The sequence below is a fragment of the Ahaetulla prasina genome, chromosome 2, assembly GCF_028640845.1.
Source record: "Ahaetulla prasina isolate Xishuangbanna chromosome 2, ASM2864084v1, whole genome shotgun sequence".
NCBI classification, from domain to species: domain Eukaryota; kingdom Metazoa; phylum Chordata; class Lepidosauria; order Squamata; family Colubridae; genus Ahaetulla; species Ahaetulla prasina.
In genome coordinates this window covers 273,644,488-273,669,502 of record NC_080540.1, presented here as the reverse complement: position 1 = coordinate 273,669,502, position 25,015 = coordinate 273,644,488, and the positions used below count along the sequence as shown (strand labels likewise).

General features: G+C 36.8%; 1 protein-coding gene across 2 annotated transcripts in view; it reads left to right on the top strand.

The window, feature by feature from the left end:
- ERBIN (erbb2 interacting protein) overlaps window positions 1–25,015 on the top strand; it is an 86,215-nt gene that overhangs the window by 35,957 nt on the left and 25,243 nt on the right. For both annotated transcript variants that reach the window (XM_058169509.1, XM_058169510.1), the window contains exons 4-18: window positions 1,953–2,070; window positions 5,396–5,474; window positions 5,590–5,679; window positions 8,983–9,039; window positions 10,995–11,058; window positions 11,315–11,389; window positions 11,902–12,046; window positions 13,006–13,078; window positions 13,416–13,545; window positions 15,899–16,014; window positions 16,799–16,868; window positions 18,334–18,433; window positions 20,791–20,912; window positions 22,611–22,781; window positions 24,457–24,636. In XM_058169509.1, coding sequence (XP_058025492.1) covers window positions 1,953–2,070; window positions 5,396–5,474; window positions 5,590–5,679; window positions 8,983–9,039; window positions 10,995–11,058; window positions 11,315–11,389; window positions 11,902–12,046; window positions 13,006–13,078; window positions 13,416–13,545; window positions 15,899–16,014; window positions 16,799–16,868; window positions 18,334–18,433; window positions 20,791–20,912; window positions 22,611–22,781; window positions 24,457–24,636 — 1,590 coding nt within the window. The remainder of the gene's footprint in view (window positions 1–1,952; window positions 2,071–5,395; window positions 5,475–5,589; window positions 5,680–8,982; window positions 9,040–10,994; window positions 11,059–11,314; window positions 11,390–11,901; window positions 12,047–13,005; window positions 13,079–13,415; window positions 13,546–15,898; window positions 16,015–16,798; window positions 16,869–18,333; window positions 18,434–20,790; window positions 20,913–22,610; window positions 22,782–24,456; window positions 24,637–25,015) is intronic.

Sequence of the window (25,015 nt, the reverse complement as noted above, 5' to 3'; positions counted from 1 at the left end):
ACACAAAAACATACACAGAAATACAGCCAGTAAAGAGCTCCATTCATTTTAACCCAAGGCCTGGGAAAACAATCATGTTTTTAAGGTCTTATGGATTGCCATGGCAAAGAAGGCACATTTCTGGAACCCCCATAGATAGTACTGTTTAAAGGAACCTGGAGCATGCCAAATCTGCCAGCACATACTGACTAGGCAGAAACATTGGGGGTCTGTCAAATAAGCTGGTTTTTAGGTGCATCTAGATGAGATGGGATGGGTTCTTATGGGAACTGAGGTAAAGAGAATGTGAGTTTATTTATTCTGTTGGATTTCTCAGCAGCTCTTGGTATTGTTGACAAAATGCTCTCCTGGGCTGCCTCTGTGAGTTGGGAACTGGAGGCACTGTGTTTCAGTGATTCTCCCTCTATTTGCATGTACAGTTTTGGAGAGTAATACTGGTTGAGTGTTCCTTTACACCCTATGAGGCTATGGGGTACTCCCCCCCTGTTATTTAAGATATCTGTGAAGCCATTAAGACTCATCAAAATTCGGTGGGGGGGGAGGGGGGCTAAATATCACCCTTGACTTGACTTCTCTATATCATTCAAATGAGGAGAGGTGGTGCCGATTCTGAGCCAGTGCCATGTGCAGTAATGATTGGGAGAAACAAAGACTCAATCCTAAAAAGATTGAGACTGGTGGGTGGATGGCTCCTGCTTTGGGAATTGTGGAATTGATTTTGTTCCATATTGGGTTGTGTTTACTTAGAAATAACAGATACATGATATTTGGATGTGCTCTGCACTGCATTGCATTGTCTGCCATTAACTACCAAGCTAGCTTTATGATTTTTATGTTATTTGAGACTAGTCCTCAAACATAGTGACCTCAGTTGCAACTGGCAACTTGGTTGTTAAACAAAGTAGATACTGAATGAAACTGTGGCTTTGCTTACCATCTTTCAACTTCCTTTGCTTTATAGACTTGTGAAGGTGATAAACACAAGGATTGGGTGGAAAGTTACTTTTTCATCCCTGTTGTAATTGCAAATAGTTATTCTATGAGACAGTTGCTAAACAAACTAAACCTGTAGGAGATCTGCCAGATTATTAACCTCAGGAAGGATTTGCAACCTTTACTGAGAAATGCTGAATGTCATCTGATAACTATTGTCAGTCTGATCTTCTCAGTGAAATTTCTACACCCTGAAATGCTTTTCCCCTGAAATTTGAGGACGCATCTACTTACTATACTATTATTTAGGCACCTGTTGAAAACTTGCCTTTTCAAGCCATAGATTCAATACTGTTTTATTAGTTCATCGTTCCCCAACATGACTGTCATCCAGCTGTATTAACTTCATCTCCCAGATTTCTCGATAATAGGTCATGCTGGCAGGGAAGTTATGTAACAACAATTTTCAGTTGTTACATAAATCTGGATTGTATGAAGGTTAGGAAACTTGTATTTATATTAATTGAAGGTTTGTTGCAAATTTTTGATTTTTCAAACTTTTGCCAGACCAGATAGGTTGCAAAAGGGTGAGGGGCGGGGAAGTGCTGGTGTTTGACCTTGACTATACCAGCATAAATTCTTACAGATTATTAGGGACAGTCTCCAATTCTGTGATTATTTATAGAATTTATATTGGACTACACCAAGGAATCTCCAAAAGCTTGCTGGTTGAGGGGGAAATAACATGTTTGTCATGCTTCCATTTTTATAAATACAAATTGTAGTCTAATCTTACCAGCATAAATAGAACCATGTGTGCCTCTGTGTTCACTTGATAAAAATAAATATGCCAATCATTAAAAGTTATATAGTGTTACCTATTGAAATGATACAATATTAAATTATGGATTATTATTTTCACAAAGTTGTTCAACATAATGTTTTTATAAATAATGTTGAAGATTCATAAGTATTGTGCCTCATTAACAGTTTTGCTTATTTATTTTTTGTCTCAATAGCAACTTTTTAACTGTCAGTCTCTATACAAGTTGAGTTTGCCGGACAATGATTTAACAACATTGCCTGCATCCATTGCAAATCTCATTAACCTCAGGGAACTGGATGTCAGCAAAAATGGTGAGTTTTTCTTAATATCATGAACACTAAAGAACAAGGTCATAAAAATAGACATTTAGATATCTGAATCTATGGAAATAACTTTGGGTTAAAGGTCCAAAAGTGTGATAGTACATGACGTATTTTTTATTGAATCAGTTTATTTCACCAAAACATTTTTCATCTTCCTTTTAGAAAGGAATGTGCTTTGGCATGACACAACTGAAGTTAAAAGAAAATAACCTTTTCTATGCAAGCGGACTAAATTGGAGATTGCACTTATGGAATATGTATATATTTTAAATCACAATAACTGGAGAACTCTTATCTGCTTGCACAAGAAACATATTTGTGTTTGTTGCTGCAGAATATACTGTATATATTATACTGTAACAAACAGATTTTCGTGTGTTTGTTACAGTATGTTAGTCGTTATACCAGCCTGACAAACGACCATTTTATGGACAAATCCATTTAGTTTTCTTGATATGCCATTGTTGTCTTCAGTGATAACTTTATGACACCTTTATGGTTTCCTGGTGACCTTCCATCCAAATACCAACCAGGTCTGTCTATGTTTAGCTTTGCAAGTTCAGTAGAAATTGTTTAGATGCTTCCACCTAACTGAACAAAACAATATTAAATCCAGATCGGCTCCTGCTGTCTTTATTCAGACATGCAAGAAGAAGGGGAACATGTAGGTGCAGAATGGATTCTGTTTTGTAAATAGTACCCACCTAAGTTGCAAACCCAAATTGACATCAATTATTGCTCAAATAAGTTACATTTGTTTAAAAGAAATATACTGCTAGAATTGTGACTTGCAACAAATTGCCTCAATTTGTGATACTTTTTGTTTAGAATTTAGACGTCACAGTTCCATTTTTCCTTCTTTCCCACTGGCAGTTGGTTAGCATTCCATGTTTATTCTTAAATGGGCAGGTGTTGTGTGTTCTCTTTTGTCTCTAAATACTATTTATTTGATAATTTTCTATGTGTTAACAAATTATAGGGCTTCCCCAGATCTGCTTAGTAGGGCCTTCCTGAGAACTGAAATTGCTGTAAATATTGTGATCTACTCAAATCGCTGATTCTGTTGTAATGTTATATGGTGGTCTTTCTTTTTGTTGCCTAGATTTTCAGTTTCATTTGAAAATGTCATAACTAGGTACGCTATTTTGACAGCTAGAAAAAATTTAATACTTTCTTGGTGGGATAAACAAATAAAATATTTTAGCGTATACAATTTCACAAGTCTGAACTCTGAGGGGCATTGAAAAACATTGATAGCTTGTAAAACATTGATTTAGATTGCTCCTTTACCTAGACCAGGGGTGTTAAACTCAAGGCCCGCTGGCCGCATCTGGTCCACAGGGTACTTAAATGTGGTCCACGGGGCTACCCTGGAAACAGTGAAGGATGGGCCGTGGTGGTCTCTGTTAGTGAAAATGGAACTCAGGGGCCCTGTGCAAAGCCCCCCCCCGGCACCATTTTCATTGACAGAGGGCTGCAGGAGGCTGTTGGTTGAAAATGAGGCCCAGGGGACCACCCCTGGGCTCTTTTTTCGCTGACACAACCCCCCTGGGCTCTTTTTTCGCTGACACAGGGCTGTAGGAAGCCGTTGTGGCCAAAAACGGAGCTTAGGACGGCCGTGTGCAGCCCCCCACCCCCCGGCTGGTCTTTGCCAGCAAAGGGCTGTAGGAGGCCATTGCGGCCAAAAACGGGGCCCAGGGACTCAATTAAAACATGGGATTTAGGTTTTGTTTCCACATAGGAAAAATCTGAGAGAATGTATGATCATTGTTTTTACTAGGGCAATGATGGCTAACCTTTTTGCCATTGCATGCCAGGATGGGGGGGGGGTAAGGTTAGCGCACATGCGTCCCCACACCCATAATTCTATGCACCCTGCCCTGCACATGCGCGCACAACTGCCCTCCCCCCCGCTCCTGGCACGCGATGGCCCGGTAGGCCTGTTTTTCTTTCTCACCTGGCTCCAGGTCGTTTCTATGCATCTGGGGAGGGCAAAAACAGTTTTCCCCACCCCCTTGGAGGCCCTCCATAGGCCCGAAATGTTCCGTTTCCCAACTTCCGGTTGGACAGGAAGTGACGTTTTTTGCTGTCCCCAGCCTCCAGTCTCTGCCTTTGCAGGCCCTCCAGAGACAGGAAACAGCCTGTTCCCTACTTCTGGTGGGCCCAGAAGGCCCGAATATTAGCTGTCTGACATGCATATGCCCGCTGGAGCTGAGCTGGCGTGCCCACTGATATGGCTACTCATGCCACCTGTGGCACATGTGCCATAGGTTCCCCATCACTTCAATTAATTTCAGATATATTGTTTCAAATGCCTTATTGCTATATTTAGTTTCGAATTTATTGTGTACCATCTTAAATATAGAATGAAACAGATGAGTTGCCTTTTTTAAAAAAGATGTCTGCATTGTAACTAAGTGATAAATTCCATATTCAAAGTGTAATGTTTCATATTTCATTGTTCCTTGATTATCCCGTACTGAGCAAAAGCTTAAGACAGATAAGACAGAAAATCTATTTTTTATTCTTTCAAAATTGATACTAACTGAAAGGATGCTCACAAGGAATTCAGTTCGTCGTGAAGAGCTTATGTTATTTCCAGAGGCCGATATAATGAAATAAATGCTGTTCCACAAAAACTGCTTCTGAGATCTTTGTGCCACTATTTCAAATGTGGTTAGGAATTAATTAATAATTTACATTGAACTATTCAGTTCAATTTTTCACTATTAGCTAATCAAATACAAACTTTGTAGTTTATATTTAACAAATGTTTCTGCAGTTACATTTTTATCCAAGAATGCTGTGCCTATTGTAGTTTCAATAAAAATTTGAAATAAAAATTAAGTTCAAAAATTGCTGCTACAGTGTAAATGCACCTTCATAGTAGCAGTCATTATTACTACTCAACTTTCTCTAATTTACAGAAAAGTCATAATTGCACAATTGAAGAGTAGTAGTTGTGCAACACTATAAACACACACAAAATAAAGAATTATGAAGAAAAGAAACTAAACATGCAGGTTATACATTTATAGGCAAGTATATATCAATAAATAGGAGCCATGATTTATTACAGTCATGCATAGCTAAGCTATACGAGTAAATTCTACAGACCCCTGCATAATTTGAGCCATAATATATTTGTCTTTCTAATTATGAAATTTAAGCCTTTTGGCTATAAATAAGGTACAGAAAATCCATTTTATTTGTTTAGATGTAATATCTTTATAACATAAACCCATGCAGTATCTTTATAACATAAACCCACATTACTAATTTTCTGATACTTTTTAATGTTCTGATTCTACAGGTATACAGGAGTTTCCAGAAAATATCAAGAACTGTAAAGTTTTAGCAATTGTTGAGGCCAGTGTAAATCCTATTTCAAAGTAAGTTCTGTTGTAATAATTTTTTAAAAAACATGTTGCACAATGAGTGCATTGTCTTCTGGTTAAAAGTATGATCCTGTATTTGTTAAATTTATCTCTGTTTAAATTTATCTAGGCTTCCAGACGGATTTTCACAGTTGTTAAACCTAACACAATTATATCTGAATGATGCTTTTCTGGAATTCTTACCAGCCAATTTTGGCAGGTAAGTTGTAAATAAGTTTAAAAAGGCAAGTCATTAGTGGCTATGAAAAAGGGTTGAATGTTGAATCTTCCAAATACTTCCAAACAATGGACCATGTACTAAAATACCTTAATTCAGAACTACAGTAGATCTCAAGTCTCTAAGTAGGTAACTTTTGTTAACTTTAAGTCAGCATTGGACTCTATTGCAAAACTTCTATAGGGAGAGGGGGATTGGACATAGACTTGAGGCTCTTGCTTGTAATCTAGAAATCCTATTAAAACTCTAGAATGAGAATAAGTTGTGATCCACAAGGTCTAATTTTAGACTTTACCGTGCGTACATAGGGAAGTCAGGCAGTGATGCATTTTAGCACCATGTCTGTTCAATTTGGAAATGAACTCATTAGGAAAAAGAACTCTAAAATCCAAATTTTCATCTTCCTAGAATGGCAGATAAGTATTTCCACTTGTGCTTTATGCAGATAATGCAGCCATTATCTCAAGGATCCCAGCTGGGCTTAGCATGCATTCAAAAACCTAGGATGCTACTTCAGTTAAAATCACCTTGTACTAAATTTTCAGAAGATCAAAATAATGGTCTCTGTTAAAACATTCACAGAGTTTTGTTGGATAATAAAAGGGCAGGACGTTCACTAGGTCAGGGTTTTCAATAATTTAGATATTGCATTTTGGTGTCAGTTAATAGAATAGAATTTTTTATTGGCCAAGTGTGATTGGACACACAAGGAATTTGTTATGATGCATATGCTCTCAGTGTACATAAAAGAAAAGATACGTGCAATGGTCATGCAGGTTTAAAAAACCTCTTCTGCCATCCTAATGTTCTTCTCTGTAAAAGGTGGAGAATGTATCCCCTTAACTTTCAAATTATTCACTGCAAAATCCCTGGCTCAGCTGCTTTGTGGTTCCTAGCTAAGCCCCTACCTAAATTATTCACAGATGCAAGCTTCACAAATCACTATTATAAAATCAATGTTCCAGACCCCACTGCATATCCAGTGTAATTTTGAGATAGAAACTGTTGTGGTCCACCAGCAGCCCGTGGACCTGGCAAAGGAGTCAGGCAGTGAGGAGGCTGGGGAGGACAATGGCCATTCCTGGAGTCAGGGGAAGACCCAGACGAGGGCTCTGCATCGGAGGCAGAGATGGGGCCATCTGGGAGCGATGCACAGAGTCCGGAGCCTCCAGAGGCAGACAGCAGAGAGGCAGAGGAACAGGAGGAGCGTGTTCCTAGTGCACACATGCAAAGAGCTGCCAGAAGGCAAGAACAGCTGAAGAAAAAAGGACAACTTGGGAGTAAGGCCAGAAGATGATTGGCCACTCCCATAAGGCTTAAAAGAGCAGCAATGAGCCGTTGGGTTCTTTGTAGAAAAGCAACATTGATTTCCGTGCTTCTTGTCAGCATCTCTTAAACTTTGTGGAGCTTTTGCCAAAAAAAGCCTTTAGCAGATTGCCAAAGACATCAAAGGTTGGTGATAAGGACTGGTACGGACTGGTTATTAAGAATTTTGTTTTGGACTAAGCTCAGAATGAATTAATTCTCAGCTGTTTTAATAAAATAAATTTGTTGAGGACTAAATTGTGTGTAGTTATCACTACTTGGTCACAACAGAAACTGATCAAAAGAGGATTGAGTTTAGAGCCGTGATGGCGAACCTATGGCACGCATGCGAGAGGTGGCATGCAGCGCCCTCTCTGTGGGCATGTGAGCCGTTGCCCTAGTTCAGCTATGCCGCACATGCGTGTGTGCCTCCCACTGGCTGGTCTTCGGGTCTCTGCTGTGCATGCATGTTGCGTCTTGCCCGCTCTCACAGCAGCCGGGGCCTTCTTATCTGCTCCCAAACACGGAGGAATGTATGCCTCCCGGCCCCAGTCCTGGCTCCATGCCCAGACAAGCTGAAGAGGAGGGGGCACCTCCCGGTCCCAGCCCTGGCTCCATGCCCAAGCAGGCTGCAGAGGAGGGAGCACCCCCCGGCCCCAGCCCTGGCTCCATGCCCAGGCAAACGGAGCAGCTAGAACCTCCCTCCTCCACAGCATGTGAGCCTGAGGAAAGTTTATTTCCAACAGCTGCTGATTGGAGTGACCCTCGCATCAGAAGACTGGATAGGCGGAGGCAACAGAAGGAAGGGAGGGGCAGGCCTTAATGAGTGCTGAGTCATGGAGCCACACCCCATGGCCTATATAAAGGATCTGCTTTCTGGCAGTCTCTGAATCAGGCAAAGTCGAACTTATCTTGCTGAAGTCACTTTCTGGTCTCCTGCCTGCTCTGAGGACTTTGCTAGGACTTTGGGCAGAGCTGCAGAGGCAAGCCTGATTCGGATTTCCCTGACCCGGCCGTCAGCGGAGGAGTGGGACACGACAATGTATGAGGGGTGGGCCGCATGCGAGGGGCCGCATTTTGGGGGTTTGAGCGCACACACGCATTTGCACGTGTACATGCGCTTTGGGCACTCGGTACAGGAAGGGTTAGCCATCACTGATTTAGAGCATGGTTAATCATATTTAATTACTGACTCTGTCAGCCAAGGAATGTCAATTGGTGGGGACCAAGAGGAATTACTTTTCTGCTTTAATGACCACCTCTTCTGATGGTCCTGACCCTGCTAGCCTTGGAAGGTTTTGCATACCTACATGGCCAGACCTGGGGTTCAGTGTATATGAAGGGCTCCATTTCCTGATTATGCTGACACTAACTAATTATACTATCTCATGGCTACTATTTGTATTTAATTTTTTGTTTATATTGTGTTTTAATTGTTTTTCTGATCGGTCACCCTCAACCCGAGTTACTGGTTTGAGAATACAAAGTAGATGAATGAATGAATGAATGATTGCAGTTCTGTTTTAGACAAACATCCAAGAGGATATTAAATAAAAGGAATTCAGAGATTAAGATCAATTTTAAATATTCATAAGAAAAAAAAATTCCTGCATACTTATTTTGATCAGTAGGAAGAATAGACTAACATTATAATTGGACAATCCTATTGCTCAGAAATAGAGAAGATTCCATTCAGGAAGATAAAATTAGTAAAGTAATTTTAGGAAAAAAACTGTTTATTTTTAAAAATAATTTTAAGTTCTACTTATGTTAGCGCTTAGAAACTTATTCTTGTAAATTAAAAAAAATATAAATATTAGAGAAAACAGGCAGCATGATTTGAAGGGCTGTATTTTAAATCACAAATTTCACAAATTTATGTTTTAATAGTTTAAACTTGCAAATTAAATTAAATCTCTGTTATAGTAATAGGTTTATTTCATACTTCTCAAAAAGTAATTCATTGTATTTCTTTTATAGGTTAACTAAACTCCAGATTTTAGAACTTCGAGAAAACCAGTTGAAAATGTTGCCAAAGTAAGTATACAGTGATATTTGAATGTATTTTGTTATGAATCATTTGAAATACAATGAAAATCAGAATTTTTAAATCAACTGTTGAGTAGTTTTGATATTCTAGGACCATTGTCCTGTTTGAGGTTTGTTTCTGTCGGAATTGCTATGAATTAATTCTTTTTCATCTATCTATGCAATTATTCATTTTGACAATAATTCTCCCTTATAGCTGTATTCACATTGTCCTTTTTTAAATTTTTACAAGCATGTTTAGGACTGTAATATTTATCATTTAGTTAAAAAAAAAACATAACCATATTTGGTTAACTGCAATGCAATGCAACAGCAGTCCTCAGTTTACAACAGCAGCTGGGACCAGAATTCCTGTGGCTAGGCATGCAGTTGCTAAGTGTGACGTCACATGATCAAGTTGCTTAGCAATAGCAATTCCAGCAGTACTGGTTACCACTGTGGGTTGTCGTGGTCATGATTTCCTGCCAGCTTTTCCATTGATTCTGCTTGTGGGAAGTCAGCAGGGAATATAAGAAATGGTGATCATATGATCGCAGTTTACTGGGATATGATAATCATGATCTTGTAACTTCAGATTGTTGCTGAATGAATGGTCATAACTTGAAGAGTATCTATAGACAAGATTTCTGTTTGTGTTCTCTTGAGTTCGTTAGATGTAAATAGCTCCTTTATTTCTCTGTGCCTATTGATGGCTGATTCGTCTGAAGGCCAGGCTTCCAAGAATTCTCTAGTGTATTTGGACTTTGCTTGGTCCGGGATGCTCACAGTTTCCCAGTTGAAACTATGATTGTCTATCCATGTGCTGTGAAATTAAAGAGTTTTCATCGTGTCTTCTGACTGCTAGTTGTTGTTCCTGGATGTGCTCTGCTAGTCTTGTTTGTCCTACATGGTGGCAGTTATAGTCTTTACATTATATGTTGCAGTTGACTCCTGTTTTTTCTTCTGGGTATGCTGGATCTTTTAGCTTGCTTAGGATTTTTGGAGGGCATTTGTTGGTTTATAGTAGTAGTAACAATAACGGTAATGGTTGTAATAGTGTTTATGGGTTTTGATGACAATGTTATCCTTTTTCACAGCTTGTGTTGGTTGTGCTATATTGGGCTGAGGTTGAGACACCTTTGATAAAGTTGATGGGGTATCCATTTTGTTGGGAAAAGTTGTACAGATGATTTGATTCCTTTTCTGGTGTTCAGGGTTGCTGCAGTTGTTTGTCCTCGTATAAATACTGTTCTTACAGTTTCTATTGTGGGAGGTTGGTTTGTTACTTGGTAATCATAGAATACCAATTATTGGTTGGTGTTAGAGGATTTGGGATAGACTTGTGTTTCTAATTTGCTAATCTAATTCTGTTGATGAGGGTGTCCAGGAAGCTTGTTACTTTTTCTTTTTCCCTTGTGAATTTTATTCCTTTGAAAATGCTGTTGATGGTTTTGTGTGTCTTCTCTAATTGGTCCTTTTTATTATGACAAAAGTGTCATAATTTTGATTTTTAACTCCTTTTCCATTATATAGCAGACTGCCCATTTGTCTTCAATTTAATTTTTTTAATTTATCTGTATCCTGCCTTATTATTTTAATAAATAACTTTCAATAATTTAGCTTTGAGCATCCGTATGCATAAATTGATTGTGCCCATTTATTTTATTTACAGAGTTGCTGCGAATTGGAGGGCATATAAATTTTCTCAGTAATTATTACAATTAGATTAAAACACAGGAAACATATATATTAAAGTGCTAGTATTTAGAGCAAAATCATTTAATCTTAGTAATAAGATAATATGACTGCTTACAAGTTATGAGCTCTGATCCTATTTGGTAGTTTTCTATAACTGTTAAATGTGTTATGCTTATTTAAAATGCATAAGAAGGAGTAGATGAAAATAAGATATAATTGGCATTTCCCTTAAATCTAAGTACTTTTAATCCTTTTCATTTTTGCAGAACCATGAACAGACTGACTCAGTTGGAGAGGTTAGATCTGGGAAGTAATGAATTCACAGAAGTGGTGAGTTGCACTTAAGTAACAATTTCGCTTAAAAGGTCATATCCTTAAATTTTTTAGATAATGCCAGATAAGAAAAGATATAACTTTTATATTCTAAGCTAACTGTATTGATTTATGTCATTTTAAAGCTGACTGCTTTTTTCCAAATTTTATTTGCTATAGGTATGGCATTTTGACACATTAAAAGTATCATTGTATTTTCAGTTAAATATTCTATTATAAAAATAATTATAATGTCTTTTTTTATTTCTATCAGCCTGAAGTACTTGAACAATTAAGTGGGTTAAAAGAATTTTGGATGGATGATAACAAACTAACACTTGTTCCAGGGGTAATGTATATTTATTATTGTTATATTTTATATTTATATTACAACTACTATGACAATTCAGTAGTATGTTTAATGCCTAAGTGACTAATTGTGTTCAAAAATGCTGGTCATCTTTCTTGAAAGAGATTCATGAAAAAAGTTCTCTTTACATTCAGCAAACACTGAAGAAATACACCTTCGGGATAAAATTCTGAAAATGACAAGGACTAATTTTTCTGTGTCACATAGCATATCACTTTTCTTGAATTCATAGAGAGGGGAATTGGTTAAAATTTTTAGTAGAATCCCACAATGAAATATCTTTTTCTAGATTTGGATTGTGTAAAACTTTGATTAAAGCATACATCCTAATTAATAACAGAGCATAAGTATGATCTGAAGAATAATGTCATAGCAAATAAAAAATGCATTAGAATTAATTTGCATTACCTGTAGAGTTAACATACTCATGTTAACATACTCATGTTTTAATTCACAAGCTTTGTATTTTACCAGTGCCTCTGTATTTTCAGTTTATGGGCAGTTTGAAGCACTTGACCTACTTGGATATTTCCAAAAACAATATTGAAACTCTTGAAGAAGGTGTTTCAGGATGTGAAAGTTTACAAGACCTGCTATTATCTAGTAATTCACTTCAGCAGCTGCCAGAGTCCATTGGTTTGTATTGTTAGCTATAAATATATCATAAAACCATGACAACATTTTGGCATTCTTTATTTAAATCTAAATGTACTTTTGTAGCACACATAAACAAAAAAACATACCTTGTCTTTTTTTTCTTTTAAAGAATAATTTTATATTGAAGTTAACTTAAAAGTAATTCATCAGTAGAAACAATGACAGTGGTACTAATAAAGGAGAATATCTGTAGCTCGGAGTTGACATGAGGGGTCCTTGGTGGTCTCTGAGCTTATTTGTTTCCTTGCAGACATTTCATTACCCAAACTAGCTAACATCAGTACTACATGTTCTCTAGACCAGCATCTGAAGATGTTACCTAGTTTGAAAAATGAAACGTCTGCAAGAAAACAAGCAAGCTCAGAGAGCACCAAGGATCCACCCCCCCATGATAATGGTTTAACAAATCCAATATAATGCAGTAGGTGAATTAATATTTCCAAATTGATTTGCGTTAGTTAGCCTGCTGTAAAATACAGTGCCTGCCAGATTTATTAGTCTAGAGTTCTCATCATCCCAGTTCAACTTCATGTGTGATCAGAGAGCTGGCAAAGAGAATACAGAATATAGTATAGGTCTGTCAATTATTAAATATTTATGGTTTTAGATATTGCTCTGTAGTAACCATAAGGACACTTGCAAATAAATTGTTTCTCTTTTCCTCAATTGACAGTATCTATCAATGTCCTTTAATAATAAATAATAATAAATTAAAATAAGTACTTTTTGTTTTGTAATAAAATTTGGTTTGATTTTGGTTCCAATTGATCTAGGACTAGAATAACCTTGCTAGTTAGGTTTGCATAGGATACAATGAAATAATTCATAAAAATGGAAGATACCTTGAAAGATTGTTATTGCTTGTTTCCTCTACAGTGATGTAGATTATATCATATGAATACTGTATGACTACAATTTTAATATTTCTTTTATAACAGGTTGTCTAAAGAAATTAACAGTTCTTAAAATTGATGAAAATCAGTTAATGTACTTGCCAGATTCCATAGGAGGGTAGGTATTTCTGCATCTCCTTTAACAAAGAACATGTTATATTTCATTTTAATGGTTCTTTAATGAACAAGTTAAATAGAATAATTTACCTAATGCCTTTCAAATCTATTAATATACTCGTATTTGTATTTGTAACCATCTTGAAGTTTATAATCCTGCATATCCAGTAGATTCAGATTATTTTGGAGGTCTATAGGGATTGGGATATTGAACTTTGTCCAAATCAGTAACAATTCAAGTTTCAATTGATATTGTTTATATTTTCCATATTTGAATTTATATTCTATTAACAAATAAAATGAGCCAACTCTGATTTTATTTATTGAAATTGGTTTAGGTTAACATCAATTGAAGAACTGGATTGCAGCTTCAATGAAATTGAAACTTTGCCTTCTTCTATTGGGCAGCTCTCTAACATAAGGACTTTTGCTGCAGATCATAATTTTTTAACACAATTGCCACCAGAGGTATGCTTTTATTCATGGATCCAGTTGTTTGCCTTTATAGGCTTAGATTTGTTTAGATATTTTTTAAAAAATAGTAGAATGTGGCTTTAGGTTTTTTTTGATGTAAATTAGAAACCAATTTTGGAACTCTTGACTCTGGGAAAATTGGTATACAAATGTTCAAGTACAAGGGGTTCTCATCTGCCAAATGATTCATTGTGGCACAAATCAGCTCAAAAAGCAGGATATAAATCTAACAAATGAATAAAAACAAGAAATTATTATTGGGAGAGTGTAACTACTTTGTCATGAGAAATGGGGGAGCTGGGGGAGGAAATACTTGTTAAAAACTTTTTACCACCTGGAGCATTGTCCTGCATGTGACAAATTTGCAAAATTTGATGTTTGGAAATTAAGGGCCCAGTTTTCAGGACCATAAAGTGTTCTCGTTAAATGGTCTACACCTTTTTTTGATGATGCATTAAGGTTTTTTTGTTATTAGAATACACAGTGAATTCAAACCTACTGTTCCACTAATGGAAAGACTTAGAGATAGAGTATATTTTCTGATCTCTCTTTCCAGAAACCATGCAGGTTTTTAGAGATAACAATAGGCATCTTGAATTGTACACAGAAGAAAACAAGAGATGCACATACATATTGCTGCATTCTGTACCAGTTAAATCTTCCCAATGATCTTCAGGGACAGCCCCATGCAGAATGCATTGCATTGAGTTGTTAGGTGATTATAGCATAGATTATATTCGTCTAAATTGTCTATAACTGTTCAACATCTATATGAAGCCGCTGGGTGAAATTATCCGTGGTTTTGGGGTAGAATACCATCTGTACGCTGATGACACTCAGCTGTACATTTCCACCCCTAACCACCCCAATGAAGCCGTCGAAGTGATGTCCCGGTGTCTGGAGGCCGTACGGGTCTGGATGGGGAAGAACAAGCTTCAACTCAACCCGTCCAAGACAGAGTGGCTGTGGATGCCGGCATCCCGGTACAGCCAGCTTACTCCATCGCTGACTGTTGGGGGCGAATCATTGGCCCCCAGGGGGAGGGTTCGCAACTTAGGCATCCTCCTGGACGATCGGCTGTCTTTAGAAGAACATATGACGGCCGTCGCCAGGGGAGCTTTTTATCAGGTGTGCCTGATTCGCCAGTTGCGTCCCTTCCTTGACCAGGATTCCCTACACACGGTCACTCATGCCCTTGTCACTTCCCGCCTGGACTACTGCAATGCTCTCTACATGGGGCTCCCCTTGAAGAGCACCAGGAGGCTCCAGCTAGTCCAGAATGCGGCTGCGCGGGTAATAAAGGGGGCACCACGATGCTTCCATATAACACCTCTCCTGCGCAGCCTGCACTGGCTGCCGGTGGTCTTCCGGGTGCAGTTCAAGGTGTTGGTTATCACTTTTAAAGCGCTCCATGGCACAGGACTGGGTTACTTACGGGACCGCCTACTGCCACCTATAGCCTCCCATCAGCCTGTGCGCTCCCATAGGGAGGGCCTCCTCAGGGTGCCATCAGTCAAACAATGCCGGCTGGCGGCCCCCAGGGGGAGGGCCTTCTCTATGGGGGCTCCTGCCCTTTGGAATGAGTTGCCTCCAGGGTTGCATCAACTCCCCGACCTCCGGTCTTTTAAACGCGAGCTCAAGACCTTTTTATTCCACCGTGCGGGGCTAGCCTAAATGAAATTTTAAATGGGGGTTTTATGATGGTTTTATCTTAGTTTTAATCCTACTTGGCCAAATTTAGAATCTGTTTTTTAAATATGTTTTTAATTTTTGTTTATATTATGTTGTTTTACTTTGGCTGTAAACCGCCCTGAGTCCTTCGGGAGAAGGGCGGTATAAAAATTAAACAAACAAACAAACAAATAAATAAATAAAGGGCTCCTGATTTAGAAAACATCATCTGATTTCATACCAGAAGCAGTTGTGCAAAGGCTTTCTTTTCCTTCCAGTACTAGATGCTCTGGTATTTGAACTTGGAGAATTGATCATAAAGGATACAACTGCTAAAGTATCTTAGTCTGATTGTATAGGTTTATCTTAATTTGATAGTATCAACTGGATTTCCAGGCTCTTCAGAGGAGTTGTTCAGGATTGATACAGAGGCTGCAGCTTGCCTTCCTATACATTAGATAGAAAAAATACATGTAATCTCAATGTGAAATTTATTCTCTGCAATGTAGAAAGTCTAAATAAATTAAAACGTATGATTTTTTAGCTGTGTTTTCTTGTCAGTTTTGGTAACTCAAAATTGTCATATTGAAATATACTTTTATATTCAACAAAAAATAGCAATATGTACATTTATTATTGATAAAATAATCTGCATAATTATGTTTATTTATTTCAGATTGGAAACTGGAAATATGTAACTGTTTTGTTTCTTCATTCTAATAAATTGGAGGTTCTTCCGGAGGAAATGGGTGATATGCAGAAATTAAAAGTTATAAATTTAAGTGATAATAGGTTTGTAACTTAAATTATTTTGCATGAATATTCTATTATTCACAATGAAGCTCTGGATGAATTTAATCCACTATTTCTCACATTGGATTGTTATAGGCATAAAATGATGGGGTATTCAAATGGGGAATTAACTGTTTAACTGTTTGGATGAAGATAGAATGAATGTGTAATATATTTTATTATTATAAAGCATACTTTATATAAAATATTATTTTATAGTTTCTGTTGGTGGGAAAAGGTATGTCTAGGAAGTGTTAGAAAATGTGACTTAAGAACTTAGACAGGAATGGGCATTGAGGAAAGAGCATAGTTGTTTGCAAGAGAAATGTGCTTTGATTCCAGACAAGTTTGAAGGTTGCAGGGGCTGCAGTTGTGTTGGCAAGATAAGGGGAAGTATTTTACACCAGGAAGACTTAAGTGACAAGTTGAAGACATTATGATGGATTCTCTTCTTCTTTTTGCCTCCATTTGCAATTAATTTATATTATTTAATGTTCCAGAGCAGTGTGTAAATGCCTGCCCCTAAGACCCCTGTGTTACTTGAGCGCTGCTTCAGAACTTAGTCACAGTCTAGCTGTGTAAAACTTGTCTGGAACCACTTAAAGGGCTGAACTTACCACAAGAATAATTTGTAAGCCTAATAATTATTAAAAAGAGAAAAATACACAAGTAAAATGGATAGGAATGTGGAAAAAATGACCATTTATTGCTGTATTTTACTAATAATTATTACTGTGTTTGATTTGCTGATTAGCTAAACAATCATCTTGACTTTTATTCACAGATTGAAGTATTTGCCTTATAGCATTTTGCAACTGCAACATTTGACTGCTTTGTGGTTATCAGATAATCAGGTAAATGGAATTTGTTTTTCATAATTTAGTATTTATATTTTCCTTTGAAACAGAGTATGCTTTAAAAATAGGACTTGAACTGAAAATACATTGTGAAATTACTTCATAATATTGGCTTGTACATTTGATATTTTTATCATGAAGTGTTGTATTGAATATGTTGCTATGATTCGGATGAGAAAAATATTTTATTGCCCAGAAATGAAGAGAAAGAACTGTCATTGAGGGGTTTTTAGATACTCAAAAAACTCTTAGAGAAGATATAACTCAGTTTCTTAAGAAATATCTTCTCTTCCTTGTGCAGTTGAAAATACTTAGATAATGTTTATTATATTTCTAATTTGCTTGTTAAGAAAAGTTTAAGCCTTCCTCCCTCCCTCCCTCCCTCCCTCCCTCTGTTCAGAAGGTGGGAAGGAGGTTATTATGGAAAATAAAAAATTTTGCCCGGGGGAAAAAAAATACGAAAAAAAAATAAAAAGAGTAAAAAAATAAGAAGGCGGGAAGGAGGGGGGAAGGAAGGAAGGAAGGAAGGAAGGAAGGAAGGAAGGAAGGAAGGAAGGAAGGAAGGAAGGAAGGAAGGAAGGAAGGAAGATGGGTCAGTAAAATATAAAAGGCAGTTTTACTTACACAGTAAAACATATGCTTGTCTAATTGCTGGAAATTGAGTTCTTTGGTATTTGAAGAATGAATACCTGAAGAATGAAGAAGGAATACCGAACAATACCTGTTTCCTCATAGATTGAGCAAATAACATATTTAATATTCTGCTTCATGATTTTTACTAATTTTTTTTACAGGCATATGTGATTTTTGTAAACAAGCTCTCTCTAATGACTCACCTTCTATACAATGTGTGACCTACCTCACATTATATACCCATTGTGGTCTATAATTAAACATGAATATTTATTTACTTATCAAATTATACATAGTTGCCCAACTCACACATAGATTTCTCTGGGCTGCTTACAAATATGCAGGATTATAGGGGCTCTCTCTCTCTCTGTGTGTAATTTCAACACATGTTTATCTTATAGTTATATATCTTAGATATTTTTTTGCTATTAACATATGATTTGCTTTGTGTCCAAACAATTACCAATGACTAATTCCAAATCATGACTTATCTCTTAGTATGAAGTGACAGAGCAAATACAGTAAATTAAATTCTGGAGCTGTATACAGTTCTGACTTTTATCACTATACGTTCAGAACTGAGATAAGATTCTGTGGAGTCAGGCATGTTGAATTATTCAAGTAGATCTTGTTGCTTTTTCCCATGCTAGCAGATTTCTGCCCCTTCGAGATCAGTAAAGGAAAGTTGTCTAATAAATAATAAAGAACCATATTTAATGTTTTATAGCAAGGTATATAAATAATTAGATGAAAAAGAAAATGAATTGTAGTAGTTTACCCTGTATAATCTATATATGCATTCATAAACGTTCCTTTCTTTCCTTCACAGTCTAAGCCTCTCATTCCACTTCAAAAAGAAGTTGATCCAGAAACACAGGAAACTGTTGTTACTAATTATATGTTCCCACAACAACCAAGATCTGAAGATGGTAAGAATTATATTTATTGATTATTATACAGAATGCTACTTGGAATAAAAAATGCTTTGATTGGATTTATTTGATTGACCCTAGACATTCAAAACACCTGCAAAAGCCTTAAACATGTTTCATTGGAGAAACAGGTATTAACAATATTTAAATTCTGTAGCTCTCACCAATATGCCAGTGTTAATATCGATACAATGACCATTAGGATTCTGAAAGATTTTTAGTTTTTGGCAAATTACAGACTTGTGAGGCAGCATCTAAACAACTGCTGTTTTAGGCAAATTACACTGTAACTTTACAGCACATATAAATGAATGTGTTTTGTGTGTATGTTCTGGATATACTCTGAGCATTGAGTAAAGAATAAATTGGAAGTTAATGGCTCAGATTAAAATTAGTAGTTGACATCTACTGTCTCATATAAAAGGAAAAAAACAAGGTACAGGTTAAACTGCACATAGAAGAAGTCCTCGTGAAATGATTGGGAGCTGCCTTCTGGAATACATTAGGAATGGAACCACATTATCTATTTTATAAATTACTTCATGCTTTATCAAGTTTTTATAATTGGGATGAGGAGATGAATAGATTCATTGTGCATAATTTCTTTAATTGCTGTTTATAAACATAGATAATTGTAGCTCCTAGGACAGTCTGAGTGCAATATCTGGTCCAAAATATAAATTAACAAATTTGAAAAAAAAACCAAGTGGTTGTTTCCTCAGCAGTCTTTCAGTTGTAGAGAATACTGAAATTGTGATACTTAGAGCAATTAGTAAAGGTAGTCCTCAATTTACAATGATAATGGAGCCGGCCAATTATGTCATAGGTCATGGCAGTCATAAAGCGGGCCCTCACATGACTGACCCGATTATATGACATTCATTCATTCATTCATTCATTCATTCATTCATTCATTCATTTATTTATTGTCAAGTACAAGGAAACAAGTAACAGTATAAACATAGACATAGACACATGAAAAAAAATTTGCACAAAAAAGAATATAGACAAAAAATAGCCATAAACACATAGAATGATTATATATAATTGGGATTATATATTTATTTATTTATTTATTTATTATTTAAATTTCTATACCGCCCTTCTCCCGAAGGACTCAGGGCGGTTCACAGCCAAATAAAATACACAATAATGTTACAATATAAACACAATTAAAATACAATTAAAAAACTTATTCAATTGGGCCGAAATTAAAAATTTAGAATAAATAGTAAAAACCCAATTAAAACCCATAAATTAAAAAAACTAACCCAGTCCTGCGCAGATGAATAAATGCGTTTTAAGCTCACGACGAAAGGATTCGGAGGTCCGGAAGTTGACGGAGTCCCGGGGGGAGTTCGTTCCAGAGGGCGGGAGCCCCCACAGAGAAGGCCCTTTCCCTGGGCGTCGCCAGACGACACTGACGCGCCGACGGCACCCTGAGGAGTCCCTCTCTGTGAGAGCGCACGGGTCGGTGGGAGGTATTCGGTAGCAGTAGGCGGTCCCGTAAATAGCCTGGCCCTATGCCATATATAATTGGGACAGGGACGGTAGGCACGCTGGTGCGCTTATGCACACCCCCTTAGGGACCTTTTAAGAAACATGAAAGGTCCACCGTAGACCTAAGGTAAAAGATATGGGAATTAGCGAGACTAACAACAGGATCAGGTAGAATGTTCCAGACATTTACTACTCTACTGCAGAAGTCATTTTTCCTACAATTAAGATTAGAGTGAATTACATTGAGTTTAAATCTATTAATAGCCCTTGTGTTGTTATGGTTGAAATTAAAGCCAGGATTGTTAATGAACTTATTGTTTGCTGTCGGGCATCTTTGCTGAAAATCAGAAGTAAATGCCGTTTTTCAGCAAAAACATCATGAATTGGGGTCATATGACCGCAGGATGCTGCAAACAGCCATAAATGTGGGCGAGTGGCCAAGCACCCAAAATGCAGTCACATGACTGGGGGTGGTGGAAGCAGAACTGGGTTGTAAGTACGTTTTGGGAGTAGAGGGTTCTGGTGTAACTTTGAATGATCACCAGGTAACCAGTCATTAGTTGAGGACTGCCTATATAAAGATATTATTTTATTTTTAAAAAAAGATTAAGTGATCACCCTGAGTTTTCAGATCTAAATTTTTTTCATTTGATTTCTGTAAAGTTCATCACATCTTGACTCTGTTGCCAGGTAGTAGTGGAAATGAAAACTTCATTCATTTCAAATTGGAACTTCAGTTTAGCTGTTTATAGTGTATTCAGACTGTTTTATTAAGGAGGTTTTTTTAAGAAATGCTACCTGCTGTTGTGTGAATTACTTTATTTGCTCTAACTTACCTTTATACTTTTATTCAGTTATGTTCATATCTGATAATGAGAGTTTCAATCCTTCACTGTGGGAGGAGCAAAGGAAGCAGCGTGCTCAGGTGGCTTTTGAATGTGATGAAGATAAAGATGAAAGAGAGGCACCGCCTAGAGTATGTATTTGCTTTATTCTGTTTTCTGCCTTTAGCTTCATCCTTTACAGATGAACCACAAACTGCTTTGGATGTAATATTTTGCTGAGGTGGATAATCTATCATGCATAACCTATTTGAGCTGATGGGATGGGCAGATAATCTCAGGGAGAGGTGGTCCTACAGATAATCTGCTCTGGTGTCCTGTAGAGCTTTAAAGGTGATAACAAGCACCTTATATTGTACCTGGAAGAAAACTTGGAGCCAATGCAGCTTGCATATCAGTCATGTAACATGAGCAAACGGGGGTAATTTGTATACTGCATGAATCAAGAAGAGGGCCGTGAAAATATTTACAGATCCCTTACATCCAGGACATAAACTGTTTCAACTCCTACCCTCAAAACGACGCTATAGAGCACTGCACACCAGAACAACTAGACACAAGAACAGTTTTTTCCCGAAGGCCATCACTCTGCTAAACAAATAATTCCCTCAACACTGTCAAACAATTTACTAAATCTGCACTACTATTAATCTTCTCATCGTTCCCATCACCAATCTCTTTCCAATTATGACTGTATGACTGTAACTTTGTTGCTGGAAATCCTTGTGATTTATATTGATATATTGACCATCAATTGTGTTGTAAATGTTGTACCTTGATGAACGTATCTTTTCTTTTATGTACACTGAGAGCATATGCACCAAGACAAATTCCTTGTGTGTCCAATCACACTTGGCCAATAAAAATTCTATACTGGTCTATACTATACTATACTGGGTGGTGGCCAACACTTCCAGATGGTCTTCAAAAGCAGCCCCAAGTATAGCACATTACAGTAGTCCAGATGGAAAATTACCAAGTTATAGGTGCTGTTACAGGTTGCCCTTATTTAATGATCATTCAAAGTCATGTCAGCCTCAGAAAGCGTGTTTTACAGCCTTTACAGCCTATTAAGTACTTCTGACTCATAAAATGCCCCCCCTGCATTTTGGGTGCTTGGCAACTGGTTCACTTATATGACTGGTTGCAGCGTCACATGTCTGCAATTTCTGGCAGAAAACAGCAAAAAAGTTCCATTGGATATACTGGATTCCCTTAACGACTGTCAGGGTTCCAAGTAATAGATCCATATCAAGCAAAACTCTAAGGCAGGTAGATTTCTTAAAGAATAGCTTTATATCATACTGGCACAGGTCTGGTGGAAACGGACTCTAAAGACTCCTGCGGTTTTCATCTAATTAAAAATAAAATGTCACTTTCTTAAAACAATCAGTCACATGGTCCAATCATGGTGCAGTCTGGTTGCGGGTGATATCACTCCATCTTTCTCTGACAGGGTGTGGGAATGTCCTTGGTTCACAAGAGAAAGCATTTTGTTTTGGTTACAGAATCCCAACTATCTCAACGCCTCCCTCCCTATCCCTCAGCTCCAATGTGGCAACCTTGAAGCTGTCAAAAATGGCTTCGGTTGACAACAACCACTTGATTTGCTTAATTGTTGGTGACTTTAGTTTACATCTGCTGTAAAAATGGTCATAAAATAAAGTCAGGTCGCAGGGTGACCCACTTAACAACTGATTTACAGCCAAAATTCTGTATCCCTTGTGATAGTAAATTGAGGAGTATCTGCACTTACTGTATTGATCAGAATGTGGAACACTCTTTGCAGCAATTTATAACTGGTTAATTTTAAATTGATTTATTTTCTATAGGAGGGTAATTTGAAGAGATATCCAACACCTTACCCTGATGAACTGAAGAATATGGTCAAAACTGTTCAAACAATAGTACACAGATTAAAAGATGAAGAAAACACAGAAGAAACTAATAAAGAAGCAAAGCAAGAAACCCAACAAGTTTCAGTAAAGGATATAGGAGTAAAGGTTAGATTCAGTGTTATGCTTGAAATTGTCTAACTTTTCACTACACATTCATTAATAATTTTTGAGAGCAGTGAAGATTTGAACTGTTTAATTTTTGTTTTAACTATAGTTATTGTGAAGTTAATTAAAAAAAAAACTTACAAATGATATTCTGTACATTTTACAACATGTTCATCTAAAATAGATATATTAGAAATAAATTATGTGTTTCACAATTTTGGTTAGCAGACTGGTAAGTTAACATTACAGCTAATAGATAACAACCAAGATAAAGAATAAAGTAACCCTATAAAGAATCAAATCATTTAAAAATCTAAAAAAACCTTCAGAAATGGCCTCAAAGTGAAAAAAACTCAGCACAATTAAGAACATATAAAGAATACATGACAATAGCATTAAAATCTGGTAGCAAAATGGGATTCCAAAGTCTTGGTGCTATCACCAAAAAAGCCCTATGCCTTGTCGGTTACAAGCAGATAAGTGACCAGGTCAGCTCTTGTCAGGAAGAGATAAAGCTGGTAGATTTTCTACAGATGGATATCACACTGACTTGAGCAGGGTCTTGGAGTACTTCCAACGACTAGTCTGGAATGACAGTAATTGATACATAGGGTTTAGCTACTGTTAAAAGAAAGAAGGTAATTTATACTTTCATTAATGTTGATCCTTGAAATATAATCCAAAGCATTCTTGGATTTAATTGAATTTTTGTCCCATTCCACCACTTAGTTAATGCCCTGTTATAAAATAAATTACTCTCATTTGCAGAAATATGTTGGATCAAGGCCATATATCTGAAATTCAAGAAACAAATTCAAACAACTGTATCGTACTAATATGGTTTGATTGGGCAAATAAACATGTTTGCTATAAGCATTTTTGGGAGAAGTGCAGAAAGCAATATAAATGATGATGTAAAAAAGAAAAAATAATAATACTGCCGAGAACTATATTGTAATATATTTTGTTGCTAAAAGAGCTTTTTTCTTCTTTATTTTAACTATATATTAATAAATAGCACCTTTTTTTTTTACACGTATAGTTGAGTTTATAATGGGCTGGTAGGAAAGCGTCAGGACCAGTGTAGTTAGACTTTAGATTTGATGAATTTATACTACTTTTCTCTATACCAGTGGTAGTCAACCTGGTCCCTACTGCCCACTAGTGGACGTTCCAGCTTTCATGGTAGGGGTTTTGTCAAATTGTCAAATTATAAATTTTATAAAGTTAAGTTACTTCCCTACTTTGTAAATCACCATTACTGTGGAACCGGTGGGTGGTTAGAAAATTTTACTACTAACAGAGATACAAAAGTGGGCGTTTGGTATAAAAAGGTTGACTACCCCTGCTCTATACTATAATGCATTTTCATTTCATTTGTTATTTGTGACCAATTCTGCTAATTTTGTTGAGTGAGGTTCCACACTCCTGTGAGTGAAATCCAACTGTTTATTATTTTGCAATCCTCATATTTATTATTGAAATGCAGCAAGATATGTTGCAGTTGGAGTCAGTAAGACTTTACAACTGCTAAATTTATCTGATATCAAAATCGGAATCTGAGGAAGTGGGGGATATTGATTATTGTCACTTTATAATATCTGCACATTATCTTTAGTATACTTAAAAGGCCTCATCCAATAGGAATCTCTTTCTTACTACATTAAATATTTAGACTTCAGAAATTACTCCAGTGAAAAACAAAATGGAAAATGAGCAGAATGTTATGGGAAACTGTGTGCAGAAACCTAATGAATCAGATGATGATAACAGTACCAGAAACTCGCAGATGAACAATCAAGTTAAAATCACAGAAAATGTGAAGCCAATTGTTAACCATGAAGATACTCTGGAGGTATTTTATATATTTCTATGTCTTTATCATTGTGGCATTACATTTGGATAAAACATAAGGAGTATATAATTTTCAATATGTTTTTATAAATCTAAAATAATAACTAAATTCCCATACTTATTTCATATAGTAATCGTATACATGCATCCTAAAAATAGAATAATCCTATACATGTCTCCCAAAACTATGATGCATTTAAGTAGTTATGCATAGGGTTGCTCTGTTAGTTACCAACATCAAACTTTTTACTGAATAAGGTAAAAGTTCACCTTGCACATATGTGCTAGTTGTTCCCGATTCTGGGGGGCAGTGCTCATCTCCGTTTCAAAGCCAATGAGCCAGCGCTGTCCGACAATGTCTCCATGGTCATATGGCCAGC